This window comes from Nyctereutes procyonoides, unplaced genomic scaffold (genome assembly GCF_905146905.1).
Source record: "Nyctereutes procyonoides isolate TBG_1078 unplaced genomic scaffold, NYPRO_anot_genome, whole genome shotgun sequence".
Classification (NCBI taxonomy): domain Eukaryota; kingdom Metazoa; phylum Chordata; class Mammalia; order Carnivora; family Canidae; genus Nyctereutes; species Nyctereutes procyonoides.
This window is the reverse complement of record NW_026575035.1, coordinates 16,077,698-16,092,987: the sequence shown is the minus strand read 5'-3', so window position 1 is coordinate 16,092,987 and position 15,290 is coordinate 16,077,698. Positions and strand designations below refer to the sequence as shown.

General features: G+C 35.5%; 1 protein-coding gene across 5 annotated transcripts in view; it reads left to right on the top strand.

Moving 5' to 3' along the window:
* Positions 1–395: 395 nt before the first annotated feature.
* YTHDF3 (YTH N6-methyladenosine RNA binding protein F3) overlaps positions 396–15,290 on the top strand; it is a 40,039-nt gene continuing 25,144 nt past the window's right edge. The window contains exons 1-4 of one of the 5 annotated variants that reach the window (XM_055318290.1): positions 396–727; positions 1,247–1,271; positions 4,637–4,782; positions 7,137–7,222. In XM_055318290.1, the coding sequence (XP_055174265.1) occupies positions 4,725–4,782; positions 7,137–7,222 (144 nt within the window). In that variant the 5' untranslated portion in view covers positions 396–727; positions 1,247–1,271; positions 4,637–4,724. Of the gene's footprint in view, positions 728–1,246; positions 1,272–3,525; positions 3,817–4,636; positions 4,783–7,136; positions 7,223–15,290 lie in introns of those variants that run through there. The other 4 variants (XM_055318293.1, XM_055318295.1, XM_055318291.1 and 1 more) reach the window with 4 other exon arrangements.

Sequence of the window (15,290 nt, the reverse complement as noted above, 5' to 3'; positions counted from 1 at the left end):
GCTCAGACGCTGCAAAGGGGCTCAGCGTCCGCTCCGCCCGCACCGCGCCGCGCCTTCGGCTCCGCTCTGCCCCCGGGCGGCCGCCGCCCCCGCTCGCGCCCGCGCCCACTTCCTGCCCCGAGCGCTCGCGCCCGCGCCCGCTGCCCGCTGCCCGCTGCCCGCTTCCCGCTGCCTCCGCCCGCCGCGCGCCCGGCCTCCAGCGAGCGGCGCAGAAGGAGCCGCGCGCCTGAGGCGTCCCTGGAAGGTGGCGCCCGCCGCGGCACAGGCGCACTCCCCCGCCGGCGCATGCGCCCAGGGGCGGCCGGCGGCCCCCGTCTCCGGTGACGTGGCGATGCGCAGGCGGGGCCGAGGTCGGTAGCTGGCGGGCGGGGGAGGAAGAGCGAGGTGAGCAGGGACGTCAGAGTGGAGAGCGGAAGGTCAGGGAGGCTCGGAGCGGAAGTGAGACCAGGGAGTCTGTCCGCCATTGTGGACCCGAGGAGCGAAGAGCGAGAGGGGGAAGAGGAGCCTGCCCGCCGACAGGAGGGGCCCGTTCCGCGGACGCCCGAGCGCGAGGCCCTCTTTCTGGCTTCTCCGCGGGCGGCGGCGGCGGCGGCGGCGGCTGGATCAGTCACTCGGCGGAGGGCGGCAGCCAACTGCTGTGAGTGCTCGGGGAGAGGCCCAGGCGGCGGCGGCGGCGGCGGCTCCTCTCGGGTTGCGGTGAAGAATGTCAGCCACTAGCGTGGATCAGGTGAGGGAGCAGAGGCCTCAGGCTCGGCGAAGGCCCGAGCCCTGGAGCTCCACCCTCGCGTGGGGCTTCGGCTCCTCCCCGTCGCCGCCGCTGCCGGCCCCATAACGGTGCCCGGGGCGCAAGCTGCTGAGGTCCTGCCGCCCGGGCCGGGGCGAGCGCCCTGCCCCCGAGCCTGCGGCCGAGCCGGGCGGCCGCGGGGCCGCGGGGCCGCGGGGCCGCGGAGGGTGGGGGAGCGGCCGCTCCGGGGGCCTTGGGGCGCCTCGGAGGGCGGCGGGCGTGGGGTGAGGCCCGGCGAGCTCCGGCAGACGGATTTCGAGGGGCGGGGAGGAGGTTTAAAGACCGGGGGCGGTTGGGAAATTGGAGGCTGTGGAGGCTGTGGGGGGTTTTACTCCTACGCCGGTTGTTGAAAATAACTCGCCTTTGATAATGTCTTTGATTAACACACTTTCTCTCTCCTCCCCCCTCCTTTTTTTTTTTCTTTCCTCTTCTCCTTACCACACCTTTCGTCTTGCTGCGCAGAGACCTAAAGGGCAAGGAAATAAAGGTGAGTTTGAATATTTTAATCTTATTTCCCAATGTTGGTTTGATGTCAGTTTTAAACTTTGCCAGGGCTTTTTTGTTTGTTTTTTGCTCCAGTTTTTTTTAATTTGTTTTGAGATGTATGTTTAGAGAAATCTCCATCGTGGACAGAGCAGCCAAATGCTATCTTAAACTTCGGTGGTTCCTTGCTTTTGAAGGCACTTTTTTTTTTTTTTTTTTTTTTTATAGAAACCACAAAGTGGTACAAGAGACAATTTTGTTAGTTTGTGTGTTTCAGTTGAGGAGGTATTACGAATGTGGTGACATTTCTTTAATTTTGCAATTGATCTGTATTATGTAACTTCTACCACAAAAATTTCTACAAATGCCTGCAGATAAGTGGACATTTTGTTCGACATTGCTGGGTTACGTCGGGAAATACAACTCCCGTTGTGTTCCATGTCACATTAGTGGAAATTGTACTGTTAATCACTTAGTGAAGTCAGTTATAATGAGGCAGGAACACGAGAGAGGTCAAAAATGAACGAACAGGCATGTCATCTTGCTGTGTAGTCCTGATTGCAAGGTGTGACTCAGTCTGGTATTTTAGAAAGGACTGGGAAGGAAATAATTTGTGAGGTTTCTGCCCTGGCTATGTGTTTTACTCTTTAGTCTAAAAACACACGACTATTGAAAGCAATGTATTTTTAAAAAATAGTGTATTTTGTGTCTCTGTTAACATGGAACAATACAGTCAACCGACTGAAACGTTGGCATTAATCATGTGACATTAGTAAGTATAGAACAATAACTGCTTTCTTGGGATAGTGCCAGTTAACATTACAGTGAATTACATATTTATAACATTTTGTAATAGGGCTTGAAGTTAGACTAAATAGAATTATGCTTCCTGTTTTTTATTTCAGTAGTAAAGTATTACCTAGAAAATAAGATGTACAATAGCTTTTTAGATGGAAGTTCAAGGTCTTTATTGGTGCTCTTTATATTCTTAGGGCTTTTATTTGCTGTTGCAAATTTGAAAAGAATAGATTCTGAGTACTCAACTCAGTTAATTTTCTTTGAGTTGTAGTACAGTTTGAGAATTTGTACATACCGGATAGATGGCACTGCATCAGGTAGCGTGAATTTATTTCGTTTGTTTTGATTAAAGATGTATTTTTGCGGAGTATATACACATTTAGAATTTTAATTTTTAGAGTTTAAAGTTTAATTTTAGAATTCTTTTCCTATTGTAAGCATAAACTTCAGTATTTGATATTGTTTATTTAAATGTGTTAAATATTTGTGAATTCGAAAAGAATGATCCATTAATTTTTTTTTTTTTGCTAGTCTGCTCATGAGGAAGTATATAGACTTGGAGATATATGAAATCTGTGGTCATTATTGCCTAGCATAAATTATTTTATCCTAGATCTGTGGGGAGGTGGCACTTTGCAAGGCTATTTGAAATGCTAAGTGTTTTGTGTTACCTGCTTTAAGGTAAGTATGCAAGTTCAGTGAAGTACTTACTTGTTTGACAAAACAAAAAAATAAAGCATCTACAGCATTGTAAGCCATTACTGTAAGTTTGATTGCAATATAGTCATTTCATGAAGGTATGTCCTAGCAATATTTTTGATGTTATAGATATAAATGATCTAGGACAGTATTGCATATCATAGATACAAATTATCTGTGACAGTATTGCATATTGATATAAATAAGTATTTTTTTTTTTTTTTGGTTATTAAAATTTCGTTGAACCATCAGTGTAACCTCTTTTAGATGTATTTGGACACACACAAAGTATTTATTTGGATAGCTCTTTATTCCAAGAGATTTTCTTTATTTCACCCTTATTGTTCCATTCATAGTTTTATCCATGGATAGAACGATGGACTGGGATTCCTAGGAGACCCGTGTTCTAATACTTCTGTGGCTACTGACTTGCCAAGTGAGCTTGAACACGTTGCACCTTTTGGTCAGAATTTCCCCTCTATCTATAAAATAAAAGTGATAATTCTAGCTGTAAATCCTATTGTATGTTATGAGGAATTACAATTATAGTAGTCCACTGCTCTACTTGCCATTTTATTTGCTGGATTTATTTTCACCTTCCTCACCTTATCTATTTTTAAGGTACAGGGAGACTGTTGCAGGAGGGAAAAACTCTGCTGGCCTAAAAGTATTGGTAATCATTTAAGATGCTTTAAAATGGTAGATGCTGCACAAATACACATATACATCACTTGTATTTTTATGCCCCTGCAGGGAGAATTACAAGGCGAAGGCAGCACCTCCAGTGAACTGATACCAGTAGCTATGTGTGTCTTTGAGAAAAACTACTGTGCCTTAGCTGACTTGGTTTTCAAGCTAGTAAAATTGTTTTACAGTTACTGTTTACTTTTGTGAAGCAGAAAGCAAAGTTATTTTTCCTGAATTACATCCTCAGTATTCTAAGAATGAGTATTAAACTTGAATTCAACTTCTCAAACATGAAAAATACATGGCGCTGAGGAGTTGTCAAAGTTCTGAAAGCATAATCCTTCTCAGCTGACTTAATTTCAGAGGTGCTGGATTTCTTTTCTGAATTATCTTCATTTGACAGTGAGCCTAACACCTGTCTTAGTGTCTTTGATTTTCTAAGTTTTTTTCTGTATATACTTAAGGATTTAAGTTCACTAACAGAGCCAAAATTTGAAAGGGATTCTATATCAATCTCTTTGTAAGACAGAAATGCTTTCATGGTATAAGTAATAATTCTAGGTTTACTTTCTTTGTAAGTTTGAGTTCTTTTTAATTAATATTCCTTATGTTAAATATTAGAACTCTTTATTATCTTGGCTAGGGTAGTAGAAGGATAGTAGGAATTTAAGGATAATTATTTAACTATTAGTTAATTATTTATTTGTTTTTATTGGTTCATAATTTAAAACTGACTTTATATCAGTTATTTATTAATAAGTAGAATTTTTGCTTGCTGGAATAAAAGGGTACCTCTCCTTTCCCTGCAGGCACCACAGATAAAAGTGTCAGATCCTGTACTCCTAGCAGCCTTGCTACCAGCTTCCTCCTGTGCCTTAAGTGTATAAATAGACAAATATATGGAAAGGAATTTGTCTTTCCCCCTCCCCCTTCCCCCATCCTTTCCCAACGGAGGGACAGAATTGTTTGATAAAACTGCAGTTTAAAGAATTAGGTTGAATTTGGCTCTATTTTAGTGTTTCAGAAAAGTAGTGGAAAAATGTAGTTTTGTATCCTATCCCCACACTCCCTCTGGAAATGATTGCAAAGCACTTTATTGTCATTTTAGGCTTCATTTTATTATTAATCCTCAAAACATTCCTATAAGGAGATAGAGGGTATATGGTATTGTCGCTGTTTTTATAGGTGGGAAAACATGATGCACAGATCTGTTGACTTTCCTAACTTGATGTAGTCAGGACCAGAGCAAAGAATCACCTGGCTCCTAAGGCCCATGTTCTATCTTGATTTGACTCTGCTTCATAGAGCAGAGGAAACAGGCGAAGAATCATGTAAGTCATCTGTTCTTTTTTCCCTGAAGAACTTATACAGACTATGGAACTGGCTTGGATTTCTTTACTATTTAATAGCGTTCAGTAGCCAAAACATTAGATTGTCATTAAGTAATGTTCAAAAACTGAAGTCTTTAAGACAGTTGAATTTCTTAAGGAAAGGTATGATTCTGAAACTCAAGGGCTAGCTTCTTACATTCTAATTTAATGCAAATTGCTTGTCAGTATTCATGAAATACTTTTAATTAAATATTTTTTCCTTAGATTGACATACTCCTTGAATAATCTTTTAGGACTTTTTAGACATATTTATGCATCACTTATGCACAGACTGTAGACTGTATATTTACTTAGTGCATGAGAATATTTTGTTCTTAGTCTCGGCATCTTAGAAATAGAAGAAAAAATAGAACAGAGGAAATGAGTAAGAATAGCACTGTAATGTAGATTTAGATAGATTTTAAGTGGGTACTTTTTACTGTATTAGCAGCATGGACTAAGTTTCTGAGAATCTAATGAATACAAGAAATAGCTAGTTATAATTTTGAAATAGCTGTTTTCTAGTAATAATATGTACTAGTGTCATAGTCTAGTAGTGTAGTGAAGATTTTTTTCAAGAGGTATAGACCATGCATAACCACCTTTGATAAAGGGGCTGTAAAGCCAGTGGTAAAGGACAACAGGTATGTTAGAATCTTCTAGGCGGAAATGATTAGCCCACCAGAAATAACCTAAGGTATCCTCCTCCTTATTTTTGTTGCTACTGGGTGTTACATATTTAAATTTGTAGCAAGCACATTTAGTTTAGCTCAACCCTGACTCTTTCAATCCTTACCAGATACAGTTAAACCATCTCAGTGGAGCCAAGATCAAGGTGACCTTCATGTTCCTCCCAGTGATAGTTGAGGGCAATATAGTATCGTAAGAGGTCTACTTTGAAGGCTTCACAGAGTAGTAGTATTTCTTTGAGTGATGGTTGCTACTCAGTAGGTGGCAAAGAACTAAGGGATTTCACCTATCTTTGCTCCCATGCCATTGTCAGCTTATAAGGTTACATTTTTGGTGATCTAAACTCTTGGAAAATTCGGGAAAATAGAAGTGTAACAATGCTATAGAGGAACACACAACTTAAATCCATTGTTCCCTGCCTTAATTTATAGTAACTTTGTGACACTGTATTTTTAAGCAATAAATTTTCAGATACTGAAAGGGTTTTGTTGTTGTTGTTGTTGTTTTCCCCCCTCAGGGATTAGTCAACATCGATAAGAAACTCAGCTTTTTTCATCTCCCATGTGTTTCAAATGTAGAATAGTGTATTTAGACAGTGTCATATCAAGTTTTAGCCTTGTAAAACTTCTGTTTATGTGGTCCTAAAGTAATTTTTAGTCTTTTTTGGATCTTATAATATTTTATGTAATAATAGTAGCCAAGATTATTGAATACTGTCTTTGAATCCTCAGATGAAATGAGGCAGGTACTGTTAATAATCTCCTTGAACAGAGAAGTAGAGTTAGAGAGGCTAAGTCACTAATTAGAGATCACCCAGCTTCTCAGTGTAGACTTAGGTTTCAAACTCAGGACCTTACTGCTAGTCTGTCTATGCTCAAAAGCACTCTGAGGTAGCATTCAGAGAAAAACAATTTTATAAGGCATTTTTGGAAATGATCTCAACAAATACGTCATTATAAATTATTCTCTGGTCTTATGCGTTGGAAGAATAATCATGGTTATCTTTAGTGTCTTAATTTCGTTGGTACTTTCGAAAGTGAAAGTCTTCGTAATTTTTTGGTTTAGAATATAGGGCCTTTTTATTTAGATTTTTTGTACTTTATTCATTGTGACAACTGCTTCAATGAATCTTAGTTACTTTAACTGGAAACATTTAAGACATTTACTCCAACTTTAGTTACCAAGGAAAGTTATTTCATTCTTTATTTACCTTTCTGGTACTAAATAATAGAGATTTAACAAAGGTAGAGAACATTCAGCAATCTGTTATCTACAAGACTATTTGAAGTGGTTATTTTAGATTAAAATATAGCATTAGGGAACCCTTCCAACAACTTAACTGCTTACTACAATGTTGAAATTGAGATATTTACATTATGTTTTTGGTAATGGAAAGTGTATATATAGGTTATGTATTTTTGGGTATATACAAGATTTGTAAGTTTTTGGTGGCACATAAATATTTGTATCTAAATTAAGTTAAAATTTTAAGAGGATTTTTTTAATGAGAACAACAACTCAGGATAACTTTTTCTGAGTTGGTTGAAAAATATTGAAAATGTTAGGTTATTCTGTCAGTTTCATAAAGATAATTACCACACATCTAATATAAACATATTTTTTAGTTTCAGTACAAAACGGTTCGATTCATCAAAAAGATGCTGTAAATGATGATGATTTTGAGCCATACTTAAGTAGCCAGACAAATCAGGTAAGTCTGACAGTCCCATATTTAGGAACTTAAACTTACATTAGTATTAATTGGTTTTTCAAATAGATATTTTAATTGAATAAGGCTAACCATAACATGTATTAATCTAGTGTGCCTGCATAATAGTGAGTAACGGTTGCAGGTTTGTGGTACAGGAGAATTCTTTAGAAATTCTAGGTGGCTGAAACTAGATTGTGAAATACAAAGATTTGAAGATGAACATTGTTTGTGGCATGGTTAGATTATCTTGTAATGTCGCTGCCGTATCTTCATAGCCAAAGCAAATGACAAGTGTAATTAGCTACACATTTGTGGGAGAGGACTAGTTTATGCCTGAAATTTTTGGCTAAATGTAGTGTTTTCTCTTTTACAAAGTATTCCAATTTGAATTTCATTGATAATTAAATTTTTAATATAATCAGGTAACATAGGGAATAGAAGATTTATAAATCTGCTTGCCTTCTATATTGTAGGCTTGGAGAATGTCACCAAATCCTGTTAGGGGTGACTTTTGGGTTCTTTTGTGTTTGGATTCTTCATGGATTATCTTGTGAATTTGTATACAGGTATAATTTAGATTTAAACATTGAAAAACAAAAGTATTCTTTGGTCTCTTTGGTCTCTATATACCATTTCTGCATCCATTTATTATAGTAATAAATAAATTACTATAAATTACTATACATTTTAAAAAAAATGAACTTTCATTCTTAACCAGTTTCTTGAGAGAGAATATTCTGCAATGAAACTGCTTTTGTTTTGCTTTAAAAAAAGTATATGAAAAATGTACCATAAAATCTTAACCTCTAGGTTTTTTTTTTAAACTGTAAAATAGCAAGGAACCAAATATTATTGTAGGCTTTAAGAGTTGTAGGGAAAATTTGAGAAATAGTTCCCAATTTGTGGTATGCAGAATTGTTTTTGGGAGTGTGGAGAGCCACGGTTATGTTCAACCTGAACTGCCCCTTGGTCATTTCTCCTTACCCACCCCCTCTATCTGTTGTTGATCTACATTCCTAGCTTGTGTTGGGAGGGAATAAATAAATGAGAAAGAATAAAAACGGGTGATAAAATCTATGAATGTTTGGCCACTCATAAAAGAATGAAAAAATTCATTTCATACTTATATAATCTAACTTTATGATCTTAGTAACAAATTTACTTTCCACCTAAAGGTTGTGAAAGAACGTATAAATGGAAAATAGAGGAAGATCATTGTTCTGAATTGCAGTGCAAGTTTTAAAAGAAATGTATAGTATTCTGTTATATTTGGGCCCTTACAGTAATCTTGGTTAACATCTCTTATGGCAGTGTTTCCAACTTTTTTTAAGTTTTCCAATTTTTTTTTTTTTTTTTTAGGAATTCTGATATTATGAAGTATAGTAGATCTTTTCCCAGAAAGGTCTTCATGATCAGATAAGCTTGGGAAATTCTTTTAAATTTTAAGTAATTGAATTTTTTTGCTACTTGATTTCATATTTTATGTATTATAATGTAAAATGACTTCCTAAGACAAGGATGTAGTTATGAAGATTCTCTAACTTAATTTGTTCATCCTCTGTTTTCAAGGAATTTTAATGGAATGTAAATGTTTGAGAATTGCAACCAGTAAGAATCCTCTTGTTCTACTTGGTTAACAGATATTTTATAATTGTCACAGGGGCTTAGAAGATTGTTTTTTTGGCATTCCACAGAGATGCTAGGGAAAACCAGGGGAGGGTACTCTTGATCCCTCACTCTTGATCCCTCCCCTGCAGCAACCAGAGCTGTGCTATGCTTTTTATCTGTTTTATATATTGGAATTCTGCATAAGATTGAACTTGTAAAAAACAAAACATAACTTTGAGAGTGTCAGAAAACCATTATTTTTTTAAAAAACATTTATTGAACCCAGTGTTTAAATTGTATCATAAAAGTTTCCTTATGTTGGGACAAAAATATAAAAGATTCATTTTAATGTGATGTTTAAATAGAAAGTCTTATGCTTTGTATTAATTAAGTTGTTATATTTAAATGTATATTCATGTGCTATTTAAGGAGAAGTTTTAAATTTGATGCCAGTAAGGCTATATTCTCCTCCTCCTCCTTGTTAGTAGGTTTTTTTACTAATTATTTATTTTTCTATAATATTAAAAATAATTATCTGTAACCAGGGCACATATTTACCTTTTGAAGAGTGCTAACACTATGGAATGTTGAAAACTGGGTTTATTGGAGAGAAAAATTGAAAATTATCAGAAATCTTAGAGATGAGTTGTACAAGAATTTGAATTACTCATGATCACATGAACCTAGGTAGAAGAGAAAATTTTTAAAAATTGACCTTTTAAAGCAGGTTAATGAAAACTAGAATTATTGGTGAAGTATCTGAAGTAATTAGTTAGATTGAATTATGTAAGCATTTATAGTTACGTGTACTGACCTAGCCGAAATAATTGTTTAAAAAGTTTTTAATTAAATGTATATTTTTAAAATTAAATTCCTCCATCTGACTTTAATATAAAATAACAAAAATGAATCTTTTGTCTGGAAAAGTGTTTAATTTTTTTGGGTAATGATTTAAATTGTTTTGTATTCTTAAATCTAATTCAAGTAAAATCTGAGGATACTTTAAAACAGATTGTTGGCCTTCTGTAGTAGTATATTCTGTTTTTTAGTACTCTGTTTCTTAAGGGATAATTTTTATAGTAATTTGAGAAGTAAATGTTCATCCTCTAGGTATTAAAATTAGTTCTCTAAAGTTCCTTAGAGTAATATGATTAAGTTGATTGGAAAATTCAGGTTTAAATGGTACTGTTAAAGATGCCATGTAATTTGTGCATATAAATTTGAAAAATAAATTGGAAAAATGAAGTTTGAGTTTGTCTGCTTGTATATATAGGGAAATAAATTCTTAGCCATGTTTATTAGAGAAGTGGAATAGAGAACCAGGAAAGTAAAAAATATTTTGAATTTTATTTTCTGTCCCTGCCATCATTGCCCTCGTTAAGGTTTTCATTATCTCTTCCTATTGGAATGATTTTCTAACCAGTAATTCTATATTGCCACTCAGCAGTCTTCTTAAAGTTCAAGTCTGTGCCACTGTCATGTTAAGAGTTATTAGCGCAGCTTCACAACAGTGGGTACATTTGTTATATGAGTGCCCTTAAAAATTGCTCCATTTCCTTCCCTGCCTCCTGTTTGGTCAACTTTCTCCACCTAATTTGAGGAAGGAAATAGAACTCACTGTTTTCTAAGAATATAAATATTTTCTGAATATTTTCTTTCATGATCTCAGTCTTTGTATGTATAATCTACAGACACACATATATATACACACAGATTGATCTATCTGTCCCTTCGTGAAGTCTCTTCTGATTCCCCCAGTTACTGGCTTCCCTGCTTGCTCTTTGTGCTAGAGTGCTTGTTTTGCCTTGTTTGGACTTCCATTACAGTACCTATCAAATGGTAGGGTATATGTGTCTTCCCCACTAGACCTGGGAAGTGTTCCAGGTCAGAGTCCATGTTCTTCATCTTTTTGTCTCCAGTGACTGGCACTGTATCTGGCACATAGTAGGCATTCATTAAGTATTAGTGGATTGGTTTACCTGCAAGTACTGAATTAATGGATTGGGTTATCTGCTAGAATTAGGGAACAAAGAATTACATTTGATGAAATAATTAGGTTAACTGGGTGCCACTTATATTATTTTGTGACACCCTTGTGGTTAGATACGTGTAGGGTATACTTTTTGAAAAGTACGATAATATTTTTGAAGTTATTTGAAGAAAGTATACGTAAGCATTAAAGACTTTTTAATACAGAAGTGAGTTCTGGAGTTTGAAGTACCTCAGGTTCTTAATGGAAAACAGTTTTTGTTTTTCTTTGTATGAAATTGCTTTTATTGGTGAATTATGCCTTTTCCTTTCTAATTGGACTTCTGGGATATTTATAGAGTCTTTCTTTGAAAGAAAGTAAAAATGGATCTTAAGTTTCTTTGTGAAACACTGGCTATAATTGGGTTGTATTAAAATGTCTCAAGTCAGAGTAGTAGTCATGAATTTCTTGTTCAGGTTTTCTATGAGGTACTAGAAAAGCAATTGATCTATATCATAAGGCTGAGAAATAACAAGTGATTTTAAAATTCTAAGGAAGATCTTTTAAATTGTTTCTGTATTTTAGTTTTCAAGTAAAAAGAACTAAAGATAAAAGGCTTTATTCCTATACTTCCTAATAGCACTTTGTAATTAACTTGGTAGATTTTAAAAAATCTTGACAATTGATAAAGACCAGCAGGTATTATCCCCATTTTACCAAGAGAGTCAGGGTTAAAGAAATTACATGATCTCATGAGGTCATTGACAAAGTAAGAGATTAAAGATGAGTTTATATTCTTAAGATTTGAGGTAGGTTTGAAATTATATCATGTGTTTGGTGATTAATTTACATTTTAAAGAGGCAGGTTAAGTTGTATTGACTAATGTAACTATCATTGATTGAATACTTAATGTGTTTTAGGCACAGTATCTTTATTTTCCTTTTAGTAGATAAGAAAACAATTCAGAGTATAAGTAATTTGGCTACTTTCACATAGCTGATAAGTGCCTGGGCTGGGATTAAAGTTTAGATACCTCATGGGTTCACTTCAACCTTATGTTAAATGGCATCCCCAGATTGTGTTTCTAAGTTAATGCTGTGGGTAAAAAGTCTGTAGATCTGTTGTTAAGAGTATGTTTCATTATATTCATTGATTTTTTTTTTAATCACTTTACATATCTACATATTGATGTTATTTTTTTCCCTTTCCAAAAAGTTCTTTGACTATGAAGGAAACATTAAACATTTCACATCATTTGTTTTAAAGGTTGCATATCTTTAAAGAATATAGTAAAATTTCACTATATACCTGACCAGTTTCTAAATTATAAATAAACTGTTAAAGCGATTATTTGAACATAAACTGTTATAAGAGATTATGTCTCATTATAGCCAGTTTGAAGTAAAATGTGAAAGTAAGTTTTCAGTTATTTTCCATCATCAGTAAGTGGAACTTTGGTTCCTCTTCCCTACCAAGGTAGATTGCCCTGATTGGTATTCCACATAGCTAGCAATTAAGAATCTATCTTAAATTTAGCAGAACATATTTCTAAATATTTCCAGTTACAATCAAAGCTCTACTAGTTTGAAATGTGTTGACCTTATCTTACTTTGAAACTCTGAAAGTTTCCTATAGCTTTCTTTTTACTAGGACCCAAAATGAAGCCTTGCCTTTAGAAGCTGCTTAAAGTACTTTCATGGAGCTAAGGAAAAAAACATTCAGCTAAAACTGCTGGAAAAATAAGTGGTTACTGTTTGATAAACTGCAGAAAGCTGGCCACTTATCCAATATATTTAAGAAGTACAGGTGGTAGCAGTAACAGTGGACAGCTCTTTAGTAAGATCTCTGCTTATTAGCCAAAGCTGTCTGTTTGATAGCAGTTGTGACTAATGGAACACATTTTAAAGTAATTTAAACTTACTTTGACAAAATCAGTAATACAGATGTGAAGTAGTAAAATTTACGATTTAAAAAAATAATTGAAAAGACACCTAATAAAAGTCTCCCACCGAAAAGAGTTTGGGCCTGGTCCAGCCCCATAGGTAACAGAGTTGGCAGGATTTGTTTTCCCATTCCCCAGAGAAAATTGGCTTTCTTTTTTTAGGAATTTAGTACAGATTAGGTAACCAGTTAAAACAAGGTGGACGTACTGTAGCCCAGAGATCATATCCAGTTTACGCCCTGTTTTCTTTGAAAGAACCTCTAAGCTAATAGCTTTTTAAAGAGTTGTTTTTTTAAAAAAAAAAAAGATGAGTGACACGACTCGATACTGTTTGGCTTGCAAAGCTTGAGTTGTTTACTCTTTGGCCTTTAGTTTGCTAACCTTTGAATTATTGTGATACAGGTAAGTTAGGAACTTAGTAGGTAACTGCAAAATTTAGCATTTGTGATGGTAAAATAAAAATATTCAACTTAAGTTAGGAGTGTTATTTTGGAAAAACCTGATTATGAGGAATGAACTTTAAAAACTTTCTACCTGGTCTGATTTTCCACTTTCACATCCAGGTATGGACTTACTGAGTCCAGATTTCAGTGCCAACATTCTAAATTAAAACTTTGAAACTGATTACCTTCCTATTCAACACAGCTCTCTTGCTCTTTCCCCATGTGGAATTTATTCACTTCCCTGTGTTTTGTGTCTCTTTAACTGTAGGCTTTCTTTTAGAATGAATGTATCAGTGTTTTTCACAATGTAGACATTCAATATGTGTTTGGTTGAAATAATAAATAAAATGATATTTTTAGGAACTTAAAAAATAACTTAAAAGCTATTTTACTCTAACATATATGTTATACTGGCTGGCCTGTTCATTTTTATTAAGCTTTTTAGAGTTTTTATATCACAAGGACCTCCTTGTCAGTGTGAAAACCTACAAGTACCTTTATTTTTAGCCAATAATTTTGTGATCAGATTACCACAATCTGTGTGTGTATGTGTGAGATCTTCATAACTGTGTGTGTATGTGTGAGATCTTCATGACTAGTAAAGTTTAATCTTTACTAATTTCTTTAAGAATTTTTTCTTTGAAAACCATTGTTGGTTGTGAACTTTCCTCAGGTTTCTCTTGTATTAAATATAGCAGTCAGTATTTCCAGTGTTGGTCTGTGAGATGATGTCAGATTTTCGTTATTTCCTTCATACTAATATTGTGAACATTTTTTGGAATATATTTTCAAATATAGTATCTAATATAGTTAAAGAATATGTTCAATTAAATTAGTAAGCAGTAACCCATCTATTTCCCATTTTGAATGTAGTAAAATATATAGAGTATATTTAAAAAGTCTTTTTTTTTTTTTTAAATAGTATGAAGTGGCAGAGTTATTTTTTAAGCCCAAGCTTTGCTGGAAATAGTAAATCTATGTCACAATTATTTTTTAAAAAAGATTTTATTTATTTATTCATGAGAGAGGCAGAGAGAGAGAAGCAGGCTTCATATAGGGAGCCCGATGCAGGACTTGATCCTGGGACCCCAGGATGACACCCTGGGTCGAAGGCAGAAGGTCAACTACTGAGCCACGCAGGCATCCCTACAATTATTAATTTAAATGCAAACTTTGATTGTCTTATTTTTTTTTATCAGTTTTATTGGAATCATTTCAAAAGACAAAATATTAAATTTCTCATAGTGGACAATTTCAACAGTTGTGAGGTGTGGCAAAGTAACTTAATAGTAATAACATCTCAATATTCAATGATAGGCCTTTAAAAGAAATTTCTAATGAATTCCAGGTAGTATCTATGATGTTACTGTCACACATTTATATTGCCACATTTTTTTTGGATGGAAAAGTAGTGGGCAGCATAGTTCTAAGAGAGTAACAGGAAAAAAAAAAAGTTAAATACTTTATTCCAGGGAACTTAGAATAAAAATGCCTATATAAATTGAGTAATCAGCCTTCAGAATGGCATTCACTCTTCCAGGGAGAGTACTAGTTGTCCTGACTAGATACTAGTTTAATTTTTAAATTTTGCTTAATTCTGTACATTATAAAGGTCTGTCCAGTGCTTTAAAAATCAGAGCTAAACCAGAGTGATAAAATCTATTTCATATATGTATTGGGCCTAAGGAACCCATTTCAAAATAAATCCTTAAAATAATTTGTTTTTTACATTGGCTAATAACAAAGTTGAGGTTTTTTTCTTTTTTTTTCTTTAATAGAATTTGGTGCTTTCATTTTTGGCAAATTACTAAATGATTAATTACTATCCCAAAACAAATGATTTAATTGTAGTAATTCTGGGGAAAAAAATTACAGGAACTCTTTCTAAATTAAAATTCTGAGCGGGAAGATGATAAGTTAATTGGGGAAAATTTGGAAATTAGAGTACAAAGAAAAAAGGTACTGGTTGTCCCACCATTAAGAAATCATAGTAAGGATTTGATTTCGATTCTTTTTCAAAACGAGCAAGGCAAAACAAGAAGCAGATCATGCCCTGGGTATAATCTTGAATCATGATTTTCTTCTCAGAGTGTGAGCATTTCTTT